This window comes from Volvox carteri (assembly GCF_000143455.1).
Source record: "Volvox carteri f. nagariensis unplaced genomic scaffold VOLCAscaffold_45, whole genome shotgun sequence".
In the NCBI taxonomy this organism is placed as follows: domain Eukaryota; kingdom Viridiplantae; phylum Chlorophyta; class Chlorophyceae; order Chlamydomonadales; family Volvocaceae; genus Volvox; species Volvox carteri.
Window position 1 is genome coordinate 122,062 of NW_003307588.1, and position 14,306 is coordinate 136,367.

Below are 14,306 nucleotides of genomic sequence, written 5' to 3' on the forward strand. Positions count from 1 at the left end.
TACGCTTGTTTCTACTGCATTATCTGAATCATACATCGAATTTCTGTACGTAAACAAGTGGCAGAAACTTTTACCCTAAAACAAACATTAATATCTAAAACGTAACTTGACCGATGCACAGTCCTCGACACCCCCATCCAGCTGCAGCACGGCAGAGTGTATACCGACGACTACACTAACATGCAAGCCCGATGATTGTTCCATCACACGTAGCTCGCAGACCATGTCTTAAATCCTGCACGCATGGTGCACGTCCCTCCTGCCTTTCGGCCTGCCATCGCAACTTCGCATTCCAGCAGCCGACGCAAAAAATTAACAAAGCAGACGTCGTGGTATTTCCATCACGATGAAACACAGCAGCCGACAAGGACATCTGATTGCTGCTGATAATACAAGAACTTGGCCAGCGTACTCCCATGGACTGGCGTATGGGTTGCCTCGTTAAGTCTCGCTAGGGAGTAACCACCTCGTTCGCCAGGCGTTCCTGTGACAGACGCCGTATCCATATGAAGTAAAAGCGATGACGCTGCCAATGCCTCATGCGCCTATGGGCTCACCTGCAGCTCGACTGCCTCCTGCAGCTCCCTCTCTAGACGGAGAAGATAGGGGGTGTCGTGGATTGGGAGCGGTTTGTCCTCTTTGTAACGGGCCCCAGTATTTGCAAACCCGACAACCTGAACCCAGCCGGGAAAGGGCGGGTGCAGGGCTCGACAGGACAGTTGACCCATGCGGGCCAACTTCGTGTGCACATATCCGGGAGAACCTGCGTACCTTCTTTTCCGCGTTGACTATGTAGCGACATTTGTTAGGCACAGGAGCCTCGGATGGAGTATATTCCCGTGGAGGCGAATGGCTAGCAACCGATGCAGCAGCTGATGCTGGTGTGGGTATGCTTATGTCACGGTGATTGCTGACATCTGAAAGGGCTGTACGTACAGGTACAGGTGTCCTTGTGGCTGCACACTTTGACACGACCCTCGAACGTAGTGCCTGCCGCTGCGAACAAGGTGTTGGCGCCCCTGTCTCTTCTGGTGCGCAGTTCACGGACTTTTCTGAGATGCAGCTACAGCCCGCGTCATGAAATGCTGCGTCTGCAGATTCAGCCTCCTGCCGCTTAACAAAAACGCTTGCCCCTGGCTGTTTCGCATGGCCTGCTGGGGCAGTTCCAGCACGATGCCTGTGGTGAGTTGGGCGGCCTCCGCCAACAGATACGCGTCGTGGCCTTGGGAAGAACAGATAGCCTCCAAGTCCAACAATTACTGCCCAGATCCACGCGGGGAGAAGCCACACTGTCAGGTGAGGGTATTCCAAGATTGGAGGAATGGAACTTTGTCAGCACTGTAAACTTCAAGGTGCGCTAATAACAGCTCTTACTTCTGCGTCAGCCGTATTAAAGGAGCATAGAATAGTGCAGCTTGAAGCTCAGTCGAATGCTGGGTACATAGCTGGGTACATATCCTTCCTCGGATAAAAGTTATAAACAGTTATCACCATATCAGTCAAACACCTTGTTACAAAGAGAGTTGTGCGTGATAGACATAGTTCCTTGGCATAACCGTGATGCACAGATGGAAATTTTGAATCCAGCACGTCGATTTGAAATGAAAGGAACATAAACATGCATAGTGGAATTATGTGCCCTTGCATTAATTTGCAGCGTAGGTCTAAGAGAGACGCTTTGCACAGGTTATTACGGTGGATTTGTACAGTCGCAGTGCAGGTACCGCTTGTATTTTACACATCTGATGTCTATTGAGTTAATCCCCACGGGACAAAAGCCAATGAAAGGCAACCACATCATAACACATCCCGGTGCAAAATTATTATCGTTAAGCACCTCACCCGCTGACTCCGGGCCTCGGGGCAGCATGCACTCCCTCGCGGTCCGCAGCCCGACCAGCTGCCGTGAAATGGCTGGCAACCCTACGGGACCTTAATGTCACGGCGTTGTACACGCATGGCAGCAAATCGACCAGCAGTGCATTGTCAACAGGGCGGGGGACTAAATTAAGCTATTAAGCGGCGGTTGGTTGGTTGGGACAGAGGAGGGTAGGAGAGGCGGCTGGGGATGCCATCTTAAGGGGAGTCGTGGCCGCACAATCTTGTGCTCGTCGACTCTTACTCGGCATGCTGCGGGTTCTTGCTAACTGTGGAGGTCCCCGTAAGGCTATTCTTTCCTCACACAAGGTTAACCAATGGTTTCGCAAGCAACCCTACATCCAACCTAGTTCGCAAAGAGCATCTCCACAGCCCAGTTTTGCGACAGAATCGTCGCCAAACCTGATGCTCATTCCCACCCTCCTTTTGGGCCCTTACTTGCGCCGCCTTCGCAGAGGATTTGTCCTGGGCTAGGTTTGGAGGCAAGAATTCGGAGTCATCCTTACTGTTATATTACATGATAGGAAAAACAAACCTCCCATTCGCGAGTTGTTGTAGCAGTCCAGTGACTTCCCTTGAATTGGCGAACTGGACCGTTTTACGGTGACCTCAAACCCTAAGCACTTATATGTGCAGGCTAGGCCGCAGCGAACACTGCAGCGCCAAGCGCCCGTGCAAAGGATATGACAACGCAAGCATATCCTGCGCCCGGACCCGACGATAATTCTCATACACGAGACACAAGTATTCCTACGCGCCTGGCTTGCCTGGATGGCCATGCAACACCCATTGCACACGGACCGTGATAGTCTTCTCCTCCACATGCCCGTTCGCGAAGCACGTGCACTGTGCAGCCACTGCACGGACGACTTCGTATGGATATGTACATCACATAGCCTTGCAAATCTATACACATGGCAACATGCAACCACGCAGCAAATAACACATACCATAACACAACATATTGTACAGGTGACAGTCGCGGCTCCAGAAGAATCATATACCATATCCTCGGGCCCTGGGTTATTAGCTAGTGGTACCAACCGCTACGAGTCCTAGAGCGCCATCCACTGCCGTCCCACCAACTTCCCAGCTTGGAGGACAAGGGGCTTCGACCTACACGTGCACCTTTTAATTCGACCGGTGCATCAATCTCATACCTACCTCCACCCCATCACAGCTACCCTACTCCAGTCATCCCACCACAGCTATTATACACCCATCCTACTCCCGCCTGCGACCTCTGCTCTACCACATACACACAGCTTTGCGGGCGATCCACGAGGGCAGCAAGCACGTATGCCACCGGCAAACCTGCACCACCTGCCACTTCCCGTCACCTGTTCGAATCCCGACGCCGACCGGTAACCTCGCTTGGGGTACACACAGCACCCAACACCTTGTGCAGCAGCTCCGTGTTATCCTAGCTACTGACATTCTATAAGCAATATCTCCTTAAACATAAGGCCCCTCTTCCACATGGAATCATGGTTCCACAGCCTCACCGTGACATCGTACACAAGGCCAGCCGGAACCTCAAAGCGGCCCACATCCTGATGGTGCCAGCTCGACCCCGCGTTCCGCAGCAGGTGCGCATTACCGACCACCACGTTGTCCAACTCCTCACCTCGCCCGGGAACGCCACCACGGCCACCATGGACAGTTGCAACCCCTGCCTCGTTGCCTCTGGCCGCTGAAGGCCCCGCGGCAGCAGCTGCACCACCACCGCCACCACCACCAGCAGCAGCAGCGTCAGCCGGAGGAGCTTCCCAGGTTATTTCCGTGCTGGGGCCCAGGCCTCTGCCCAGCCGCCGGGCCGCAGCCAGCGTGATCTGAAAATTGATCTCGGACGCGTTGCAGTCTTGGTCCACCCATAGGACCCACACGCAGCGGTACCGACCGGGCCCGACACCTGCGGCACGGTGCAAGTTGGGTACACACATTTCGTTAGACCTTCGGAGAATAACGAAACTCAAGGCGGAACACGAAACACACACGACACACACACACACATCTCCCTCATCAGAAGCCGCAACCGGTCCCTGCAAACCCAGGTAGCAACAGAACCCGCCGGCCCTACGTTGCGAGCAGGTTGCCTCAAAGCAGCTAATTGTCTCATTATACCATGTCAAATGCCGGGGGCCCCCTCGCATCGCTCACCCTGAGTTACGCAAAACGAAATAATCTCCTCATCGTTCCTATCCGAATAGCAGCCGATCCAGGTCCTTATTACATCTTCCTTTCTTTTGAATCTCCTCCTGACGCACACTGCAACACACATACTCCTACCTCTAAAATCGCTCTTCAGCTCCAGCCAGCAGACGTGGCTAAGCCTGACGACCTCCCTGGGCACCGCGGCAGCCGCAGCTGAGGCGGAACCTCGCGACCCTGCTGTCGCCATGTTCGATGGCGCCGGGTCGGGGACCCGTGTCAGGTAAGTATCATTGAGCCAGGTCACGTCGACATCCTTGGCGGCCAGCAGCCGAGTCTTGGACAGCTGGAAGTACCGCAGACAGGGGTCCAAAAAGCCGCCACCTGCGTAGAGCCCGACAGCAAGGAAGCAGACATACGGAGCACCATACGGCACGCACGGAAAGAGTAGAGAGAGGACAATGGAATTGATGGATCTGCTGTGCTTGTTAGGCTTAGCTGCGGCGTGAGAGGTCGCCCAGGACCGAAAATCGCTGCCAGAGGCTAAGAGGCCAAGATGGGCAGGCAATCCCATCGGCAGAACCTTCGTATGCATGCAGATCCGTGAGGCCCCGCTGCGGACAGGTGCCAGGCCCGGTGTATAGCCTCTGCGTGCGTTGATGCGAGCCCTGAGGTTCGGCAGGACTCACGGCAGGTCCGGCATGCATGGGCCGCCACGCCTTCACCCCGTGCCGCCCAGCCCCCTCCAATCCTGGATACCAACTTCCCCACGCCCGCGTATATATAGGGCCCGGACCCCTGCTGGCGCTCACCGTTCTGCCGCCTGAGCCCCGTAGCTTGCACAACGTCCTCCCGAACATACATGCCACACCAGCTGCAAGGCCCTGCTGAAGAAATCCAGTTAACCTAGGGGCGCCAAAAGCAGCCGTAACCACAAGACAAGGGGCAGATAATTTAGCGGCCGGGAGCACGGAAGGCCGGATGCGGCACATGAACCAGCACAGAATCTGACGTGTTGGCAAAGAAAGGCGCAGCGTGGGCGGGAACAGAGAATGGAAATAAGCACTGACCCGATAATTACATAGGCAAAGCCGCGCACGTACACACGCATACGGGTCCATGTGTGCGCGCGTGACCCTCCGTAACCGCTGAAGCTCGCGCTGGCCGCTACCTGTAAGTTGCTACGCAACGCATCTTTCCCCGGCTTGACGCTGCAACGGACTAGATGCGCAACGTTTCGGCACGTGTGGCCCCATGTACATACATGTCATTCCGTCCTTCTGTCTGCCTTCCCACTCGCCTCCCTGTGCCCCTCATAACGCCTCCCCGCAAGTCCCTGACGACGCGGCGACGACGACCCTCCCCATGAAAGCCCACCCCGTCATGCCTCTGATTACGCCTCCCACTTGCCTGCGGCTGCAGGGTTCGCTTGAGGTACCCCGATGTGTTGAAGGCCACGCAGTGGGGCAGCGCAGAGGCCACCTCCGCCAACTCCCCCAAAGTGGAGCAACTATGGGCTTGCCGGTGAGAAAGAACGCAGGTAAGGAGGAAGCACGTCGGCAAATGAGCTATAAGGATTCCCCATTTCACAATGCTCAAGCATTGTTCCTAAAAAAAGCAAAGCAACTTTCACTTCGACGCCGGGTGTAAGGGAAAGACAGTTGGGACCGACTTGATCTGGACCCTGAGTTGGGCGGGAAATGGGGGGAGGTTAGGCAGGGAGCTGAATCGCCTCAATACAGCCCACTGTATCTATCATACACGTGCTAGGTAAGTAAAGCCGTGCGGGTGGGAGCCCTGGGACAGTTATAGTTATGTGCCAGGAAAAAGACAACAGCCGGCGTTCAAAGCACCAAGGTGTGAGGGGGTCAGAGCTGGTGCGGAAGTGCGGACAGAGGCGAGGAAGGACAAGACGTAGCACAAGTCGCAAGCAGCAGTCCGTTCACGCCAATAACAACACACCATACAGAGCCCCGCATTCCCACATCTCCCTCCCTCACTCCACACAACAGTGAGTGAGCAGCTCAGCTCAACCCCACTGGAATTAGAAGTCAACAACAGGACCTGACCTGCCTGACCAGCAACCCTCCACGGCCACCCATGCCCGACCAGACAGCGAACGCACGTTGAGGTGAAGTCCGCGTCATTGTTGGCGGGGTGGCGGATATCCCCACCGGGGGAATCCATCAGCTGGAAAAAGACCCAGCCGGGAAAGTCGGGCGGTCGGGCTATACACCGGGAGAGCATAGGGCGGGGACGGACACGAAAACGGGGGTTGAGGTGGGGAGTGGGCGCAGGGGGCAGGGAGCGCGGGATAGAGATACAATTTCCAACGGCGTCTATGCACAAACATCACATCAATCGGCCCAGGATGATGAACCGCGCCTCGTCAGCGTCCGTCAGTCCGTCTGCCCATTATGCAGTCATTCGCTCCCACTCACCCTGCGGCTCCACCTGCTGCGGCAACGGGGGTGGCAGCGGGCTTCCCAACACACGCGCTACGGCCTCCTTGCGCACGTACATCCCCACCCCCGGCACGTAGCTGGAGCGGTTCCAACGGAACCTCGGCAGCAGCTGCCTCTTGATCCAACCTAGAAGGGGCAACGCAGCAAGGGCAAGGGAGCACGGCACATCGGCCTGGCGTTTTTATGACCTGAACCGCGGGGAGGAACTGGCGGTGTGGAAGAAAACATAACAGGGCGAGGCAAGATCCGGTTAAGTGGTCTGGACCGCGCGATGGGTGAGTTGAGAGGAAAGAGGAAGGGAAAATCGCTCGTGAGGCGAAGGACAGAAGTTCAATGCTCCGTGTCAAACACAAGCTATTAGCTGCGAGGGTGGGGTTGCCGGCTGGCCGCGCGTGATGGTCACGTCAGGTGGTCGCCTGGTCGCAAGGTAAGGCGCTTCTTCGCTTTTGGGGCGAGGGAGCGGGAGAGCATCACGCACGTCGTAGCGGCAAAGGGCCCTCTGCCGCGATCTCCTAAGGGCTGAAACTGGGGACGCTGGGCCACCCAGCTGGGCCACCCACTGGGCCACCCAGCACCTACAGCGTACAAGTGGGCATCCAAGTGGCTGACATGTAGCCGTAACACGGAAGGGTGTCAAGCGATGGTGGCCTTTCCCTTGTCCCTTGTACCGTGGGCAAGTTAGAACTTTTGGGAAGTTTAAGCCACGGGTACGTTTCGAGGCCTTCACAACGGATTGCAACGATCACGTGCCTTGTGTGTTGAAGGCTAGGGCGCCCAAGCCTTCCGCCCGTGCTGCCAGGTCCTTCGGGTTCAGACTGCCCTTGGCGCTGGTGGGGTTAGCGCAGTCGTCCCCCGGTGAGTCCAAGCCAGCGAAGAAGCACCAGCCCGGGATATCGGTGGCCGGATATGCGGGGACATATGTCGCTGCGGAGAGGAGAGATGGCGATGCGAAACGAGTCCGGGCCAAAGGGTCCAACACAAGATGGAGTTAATGCCCGTGCGTGGGATGCTCGAAGAGCGACGTGCATCAAGAGCCGGGTAAATAATTTAGCAGGTCAAAGTTGACAACAGTATTTGGTGGGGCTCCGGTTGCCGAAAGGGGCGTTACAAGCAAGGCCACCGTGAGGCAGACCCAAGTGGGTGGGAGTAAAGTAGCCAAATATATGACTACATGCGAAGTCTTCTCTTGAGCAAACAATACTTACAGGGATTCGCAGATGGACCAAAGCGCGCAGCGTTCAAGCGCTCCCACAGCGTCGGGTCCCTTGTAATCCCCCACCAAAACTTGTTAACTGCACCCAGCTTCAAAAGCGTCTGCCCATCGTTGAGCAATTGTGCGCAAATATGGTCCACGATTTCAGGAATTGGATCTGCCAAGCTGAGCGTCGAAGCCTGAAGTCCTTGTGCTTGGTCAGGTTCCGGCATTTCAATGTTTTCCGGCATTTTGACGTTCGCTGCAAAACAAACCCTTCTACAAATCCATCGTAACTGAGTAGGTATGGTTTAGCTCTGGTTAGTACGACCTTGTGCCGTGAAGGCTTTACGAGAGGAAGACGACCGGGGGTTCCCGTTCTTTTTGAATAAGGCCCACAGTGTTGTGCGGGAGGCGTTCCTAGGGGGCGCTGCACTCGACCCGTTCGGGGCCCACTGTAACAATCGCATCTTCCCCGCGGCCGCTACCGACCGTTGGTACTGCCGGCCATGTGCTTTCGCAAACTAGCTCTTCTCTACCTTTTGAGTTCTTCAATGATTTTGTTGATTGAACCTGAGCTGAAGACACGGTTTTGTAGTTAGTTGTTGAGTAGTTAGCTCGACTCACGAACGCGCGTCATCTAGGCACTGGATAACTATTTAAGTCGTTATTGTTGTTTAGGTTGTTATGTCATCTTTATTGCATCTTGTGGTATGCTAGCAGGCTCAAGTCGCTCAACCCTCGGTGTAACGATTTTGGCATCCCAACTAGAAACAAAGTCCATTCTATTTCAGTTAAGGCGATCCTGCCTACACGCTTCCTTGGTGGTCATCTTCGTCTTCGTCTCGTCTTTTCCGCCTCGTCATCATGGCCCTAGTCCCTTCGGCATCCCCTAGCAACCGAGACCGCTCCCGTTCGCGGTCTGATGAGATCCCAGCTTTGGTTACCCCTTTGGCTTCCCCTTTGGGTTCCCCTTTAGGGGAAGACACCTTTTAAGAATACGTCAACGCGTCTCCTTTCGCGGCTCACGACCCCGTTCCCCATCGCCCCCGTCAACCCCGTCCCCACCACCTCCGTCGCCGACCCATACGTTCCCACGCTCTCGGAAACCATCACCTCCGCAGTCCGCGCATCCATGGCCGACCTCCCCATACATCATCGCCCCCCTCCCGTATCACCTTCAGCCTACGTCCCCTTACCCATCGACTCCCAACCTCGGCCATCATCGACTCCCAACCTTCTACATGTGGCCCGCAACTTTCGCCCCTTTGATCCCAAGGAGCCCTATGCCGACAGCGTCGGCTGGGATATCCAAATGCGCCATAACCTGGATATAGTCGGCGTCTCCCCGGATAGCCCAGACGCAGCAAAAATCGCCCTTGCGGTTCTTCGTGGCGCAACGGGCGACAGTCTACGACGTCTCCATGCGGACCCCGCCACGCGTTTCACATCCTACGACGCGGTGCTTCAAGCCCTTACCCCACTGGCCCCGGTCATCCACCACGAACTGGATGCGCAGCTCGCCATGTTTGCTTTAACACAGGGTCCCGGGCTAAACTCCCTTCAACGCTACATCGCGGAGTACAAACGCCTCATGGCTGACCTACCACACCGCCACGAGAAAGACCACGTCCTCTTCTTCGCGTGAGGATTACAGGACGACAACCTCAGGGAGGAGCTCTTCTCGCGCCTACGCCACAAGGGTTCCCACACGAAGCTACAGGATATGATCAACCTCGCGCTCACCATCTCAAGGGGGCGCAATGCGGCCCATCGCATACGCTACGTGGACAACCTTCCTCCGCGACAATGTGACCACCGCCGGGACGACCCGATGGACACCTCCGCCGCCTTGGTCCGCCTACCCCAGGCACCCGCACCCGCACCCGCACCATCAACGTCCCCGCCTCACTCCGCCAACAACGCCAGGACACTGGCCGGTGCCTGCAGTGCGGCTCGGAGGCCCATGACAAGCTCTCATGCCCGGACCTCATCCGCCTCATACACCAACAGTCTTCCAACACCACTTCGCCCTTTCGTGGACGCCCCCCCCCAACAACCGCTCGCCCTACCGCCACTCCACCACCTCCCGCGCGCCCGCAGTTGTCTCGCAGTTGTCGGTGTCATGCAAGTGCCACCCAAGGGCCCAGTGCAAAGCCTAGAAAGGAACTCAGGGCTTTAAATGGAACGTGTTCATCTTAAACTTAAATGAAGAGACTCCCGGTGTAACGTTCGAACTAAGTCAAGTCTGCTTGCATCACCCAAAGTACCCCGCACCCTGGTGAGCTGCGCGAGCCTATCAGTGACCCGAGGTCGTCAACCGCACCTCGCAAAGAAACCACCACCAACTTGGTTGCAGCAAAGCCCAGTCGGCAAACAAAAGCGGACCTAACGGGTTCCTGCATACGCACAACAACGGAGCTAAAATCCTAACGCAGCTCCGAACTATCCACATCGCTACAGGAGTACTCCACAATCACACAGTAAACATCATCATCGTCCAGCAACATCCTGGCCTCGGTCAGGCCCATCGCCGCCATGCCCGACGTCGCCGCGCCAATCCCCGCCACCGCCGGCTGAGTGCGTGCACACGGCGGCCATGGGGGCAGGCCCACGGCCCGGCCCCCTGCCACCGACCGAACCAGGCGGCGCTGCGTGCCTGTCACCGTGTCCTCCTCGGTGGCGGTGCAATCCACTCGGCTATGGTACTTAAGACATCCGCGGCCTCACCAAGTGCTTGTCTATGAGCATCTTGTTGATTTGGTAGCCACCTGTAAGCGCCTCGACATCCTCTATGAAGGCCTGGACGTCGTCCGCTCCCTCTGCGCGCTTTGAATTACTCCAAACGCGATGGGGATTCCGTTGTCGTGCTCGTCCACCACAAGCAGAGAGATGAGCGGGTAATTGTAGCGCGTCAGGCCGTACGTGGCGTCCATAAGCACGATCCGTCCCCCATACAGTCTGAGTAACTGCACCAGCCATGGCGTCGTGAATGTAAGCCGGAAGCTCTGCTGCATGACCCGCGCTGCAACCCCGGTCCCAGCTCCCAGCCCAGCCGCTACTGCTGCTGTGTTGCTAGGCCCCGCCGCCGCCGCGCCTGCGTTGAGGCTACCGCACCTCCCAGCCCCGCCGCTGTCGCTGCCGCTGCTGCTGCGTTGCTAGGCCCCGCCGCTCCGCGCCTGCCGTTGAGGCTACCGCACCTCCCAGCCCCGCCGCTGTCGCTGCCGCTGCCGCTGCTGCTGCGTTGCTAGGCCCCGCCGCCGCCGTACCCGGCCCTCTCACCGGCGCTGTTAATACTTGCCCAACACCGCGTCTCCGTAGGGGTCCAGGGTGCTGATGGTCCGACCGACAATGCTGCAGCGCCAACACCACGGCCAGTTAGGTACCGTTGCGTAGATAAACGAACTCGCTGCCGTGGGCTGGAGCTGAAGCCCAGACACTTGCCAGCGGTGTTGGTGTTGATATTAAACAGGAGCTTGTTGGCCTTTATCGTCGGCGAAATAAGAGGAACTGGCGCAGCGGGTCCCGTGTGGGCGGGCGGCCGCGGGAACTCCATGAACGCCGGCATATCCAGATGTGACGGATGGGGATTCTGGAGCGGGCCTTGCGGGATGCCATTCGGCAAGAACGCCACGCGGTATTGACTTGTTTCCGACCGCCCACGTGAGCGGTGAGACATACCTGTGGCTCGCCACGTTGCGCGGCCGCTTGCGCGCCGGTGCCCATCGCCGCAACCAGTCCTGCTGCCCCAGCGCCGCTGACAACTGTCTCACCATCAGATAAGCTGTCAGCGTCGCTCTGAGTGTCGCTGTCGCTGTCAGTTGTCGGAATGTCGTTGCGAACGATTTCGCCAAGCCATGAGTCGCTCCTGTCTATCGCTATGTGATTCATTATCGTCTTCAGGCATGTTTACATTTAGCAGGTATGTGGAGACACACTAAGGCTCTTATGCGCGTAACTTTTGGGTGGCATTCGCTTTGGGTGAAATGGCTTTTGAGTTGGCCATCGTTTATCGGGGCCCCTGCTGGGCAAGGGGCTGATACATTGGCGCGCGACACACAAGAGCACAACCTGGCAGGATGTGATAGCTTGTGCTTTTCATGTCAACACCGCCAGGGAAGATAGCACACTCCGCACCCCGCTCCCGGATCCCCCCGGTCGAACGAATAAATGTTCAGGGCTGCCCAGGAGACCGATACATACGTAGCTCACATGTACGGCACAAGTCAAGCTCACCCATTCCGCTAGAGTCAAGACAGAGCGCACATTTGCAGCCGCTGGCAGTGACCCAATAAAAACTACTAGACGATGATGGCGGTGCAAGGACGCTATAATGCCGATGTCCATAATCAGTGCATAGGCTCCGATGGGACACAAATTGAGCCAGATGCTAAGAGTCAAAAGGAGCGCCTATCCGAGTGGCGCTACCCTGGGCGATGGAAGCAGTCCCGCTGGCACGCCTCACTGTGCGCCTGGCGACACAGCTACAGGGTGGGCCTACGAAGGAGAGGAGAACACGCCTGGTGGCTAACTTTGTGAAGAGGCAACGGACGCCGCCGCCGCCGCCAGGCCCGCCTTCCTACCTGCATCATCTGTAGCGCTTGCATGGCCTGTCCACGGGGTGTCGCTGGGATGTGGTCTATTAGCAACCCGGCTGCTTGATCATCTGACCTCTTGCATGTGAGGTAGGCTAGGGCTGGGTTTGCCTAGTTAATGTTTGGGGGACCAGGGCTTGCAGTCTTTGCTGCTGTATGTACCTCTTATGTGCGTGTAGCCCCTGTTGGGCTGGGGATTCCTACACTGTGTGCCTCAGCAGCGCCCCGGGTCATGGCGCACACTGTCTTGTGTGCACACAGCCGTCAGGGCCATCAAGAGGTCTTAATTAAGCAATCATGTGCGATGTCCAAGTCGTCAGCAATGGGTGCAAGCTTATCGAAAAGAAGTGCGGTACCACACGTTCCAGCCCGAGCCGACAACCTGGAGGCGAAACACCAACACAAACCCCTGCCCTCCACCTACCCCCTTGCACACGCTGCTGCCCTGAATTCCTTGGCCGAGGCATCCCTTCTATAACCAAACACACACGCTTTTCGTCTCTCGCACATACAGTGGAAAGAGTAGCTAGACCTCAGTCCTTTGACCGTATGACAAATCCTATTACCCCTCAATCAACCAAACACAATTGACATCTACTATTAACCACCATGCGGCTGAATGTTTATCCGCGTTCACAAGTGCGGCGCGGGTACTAATTCTGTGCTATTTACAGTGCCCACCTGCGAGAGCCACTGCTGTCCGGGGCAAGCAACCGCACTTAAAACATCCGTTTGACAGCAGCAGCTTGCTTCGGTAAATAAAAAGGCAGCGCCCCGAAAAAGCCTCGCGAAATCGACCTTGCATTCCACAGACCACAATATCGTCATTTCGTTCCTCCTCCTCTATTTCCTACCTTACCATATTTGGCAAACAAAGTCCTGCATAATACTTGAGATAACAACAAAGATAGCCAGTGGAATCCGTAGCAACATAACGACAGCCGGGCACAAGCATTTACGTAGTGGCCGTACTCCCAACACCGGCTTGACGTATAAAAAGATAGGCAAGAAAGACCGCCAACAGCAGCGGTGTTTGCAAAACCAAGCAGAGCATAAAACACAGATAGACAAAGGGCAGAACTACAAACAGACAGACATTCGCCTACTCAAAAGAATCATTAACAGGTGTTGTGCGTCACATCTCTTCTGTTGTCCCCCGCTGACAATGTGGAAGAGGGCCCCTACGAGCCCTGCTACCCAGAGGACAAACGGTAACACCAACGACCAACCAACCCTTCATCAAACGGAGAGGGATCAAAGCCATCCAATATCGATACACGCCTGACAGGAAGGTCACATCGCAACCACCGTGCGAGACACTTAGGGGCCCGCAGGTGCAGAATGTCTCCGCTGCGATGTCGACATCCGCCTAACTGCGCACCATCCCGGCACGCACGTAAACCGTTAGGCGATTCACCTGGGATAATAATGTACGAAGCAAGACACGACTCTTCTTCCCCTAGTGGAAAAATACCGATGCTCTTGCCGCCTGATCGATCTGCAAAGTAAATTAAACAGGAGAGGAGTCATTTCCGTAATTTGTAACAAATTGCACGGCACCGCTCTCTCTCTCTCCCCCTCGCACACACACCATATCGTCGATATGGTGTGCCGTCGATCATTACCTCCCTTAGTCGCCCAGCACAGCACGCAGCGCGCCATACGAAGGCCTTTTGGACGGCGCTTCTCACAAGACCACCTGTTTCTCACTGCATGTCTGCCCACGTGCCCATACTCATAGATCATCAGCGATAGCCCTGCCCATCGCATCCTTGCTAGCGACGCCCGCCACTCCACAAATTGCGAGGCAATGTGTGGTGCCCTGCCAGCGCTACCCTGCACCTATCACGACCTCCGAGCCCAGCCCCATCACCTCCCATCCGCACCCGCACCCGTCCCACACGCATACCTACCCACGCTGAAGGGTGCTCGCACAAGGGGACCTGGACCCCGCCCTACCTCGCCCAACAGCAGCCCTCGCATCTCTGAACTCACCCCCCAGTCGTTCACGAGGGTTACAGCAGG

General features: G+C 56.5%; 1 protein-coding gene across 1 annotated transcript; it reads right to left on the reverse strand.

Annotated features, from left to right (window-relative positions):
• Nucleotides 1–87: 87 nt before the first annotated feature.
• VOLCADRAFT_95562 (uncharacterized protein) lies at nt 88–7,937 on the reverse strand (the record flags this gene model as incomplete). The annotated part of the gene is made up of 9 exons (XM_002954721.1): nt 88–141; nt 558–674; nt 3,384–3,790; nt 4,168–4,413; nt 4,842–4,935; nt 5,407–5,546; nt 6,099–6,257; nt 6,471–6,620; nt 7,700–7,937. The coding sequence occupies 9 exons, from the start codon at nt 7,935–7,937 to the stop codon at nt 88–90; spliced, it is 1,605 nt and encodes a 534-aa protein (XP_002954767.1).
• Between the last annotated feature and the right edge of the window lie 6,369 nt (nt 7,938–14,306).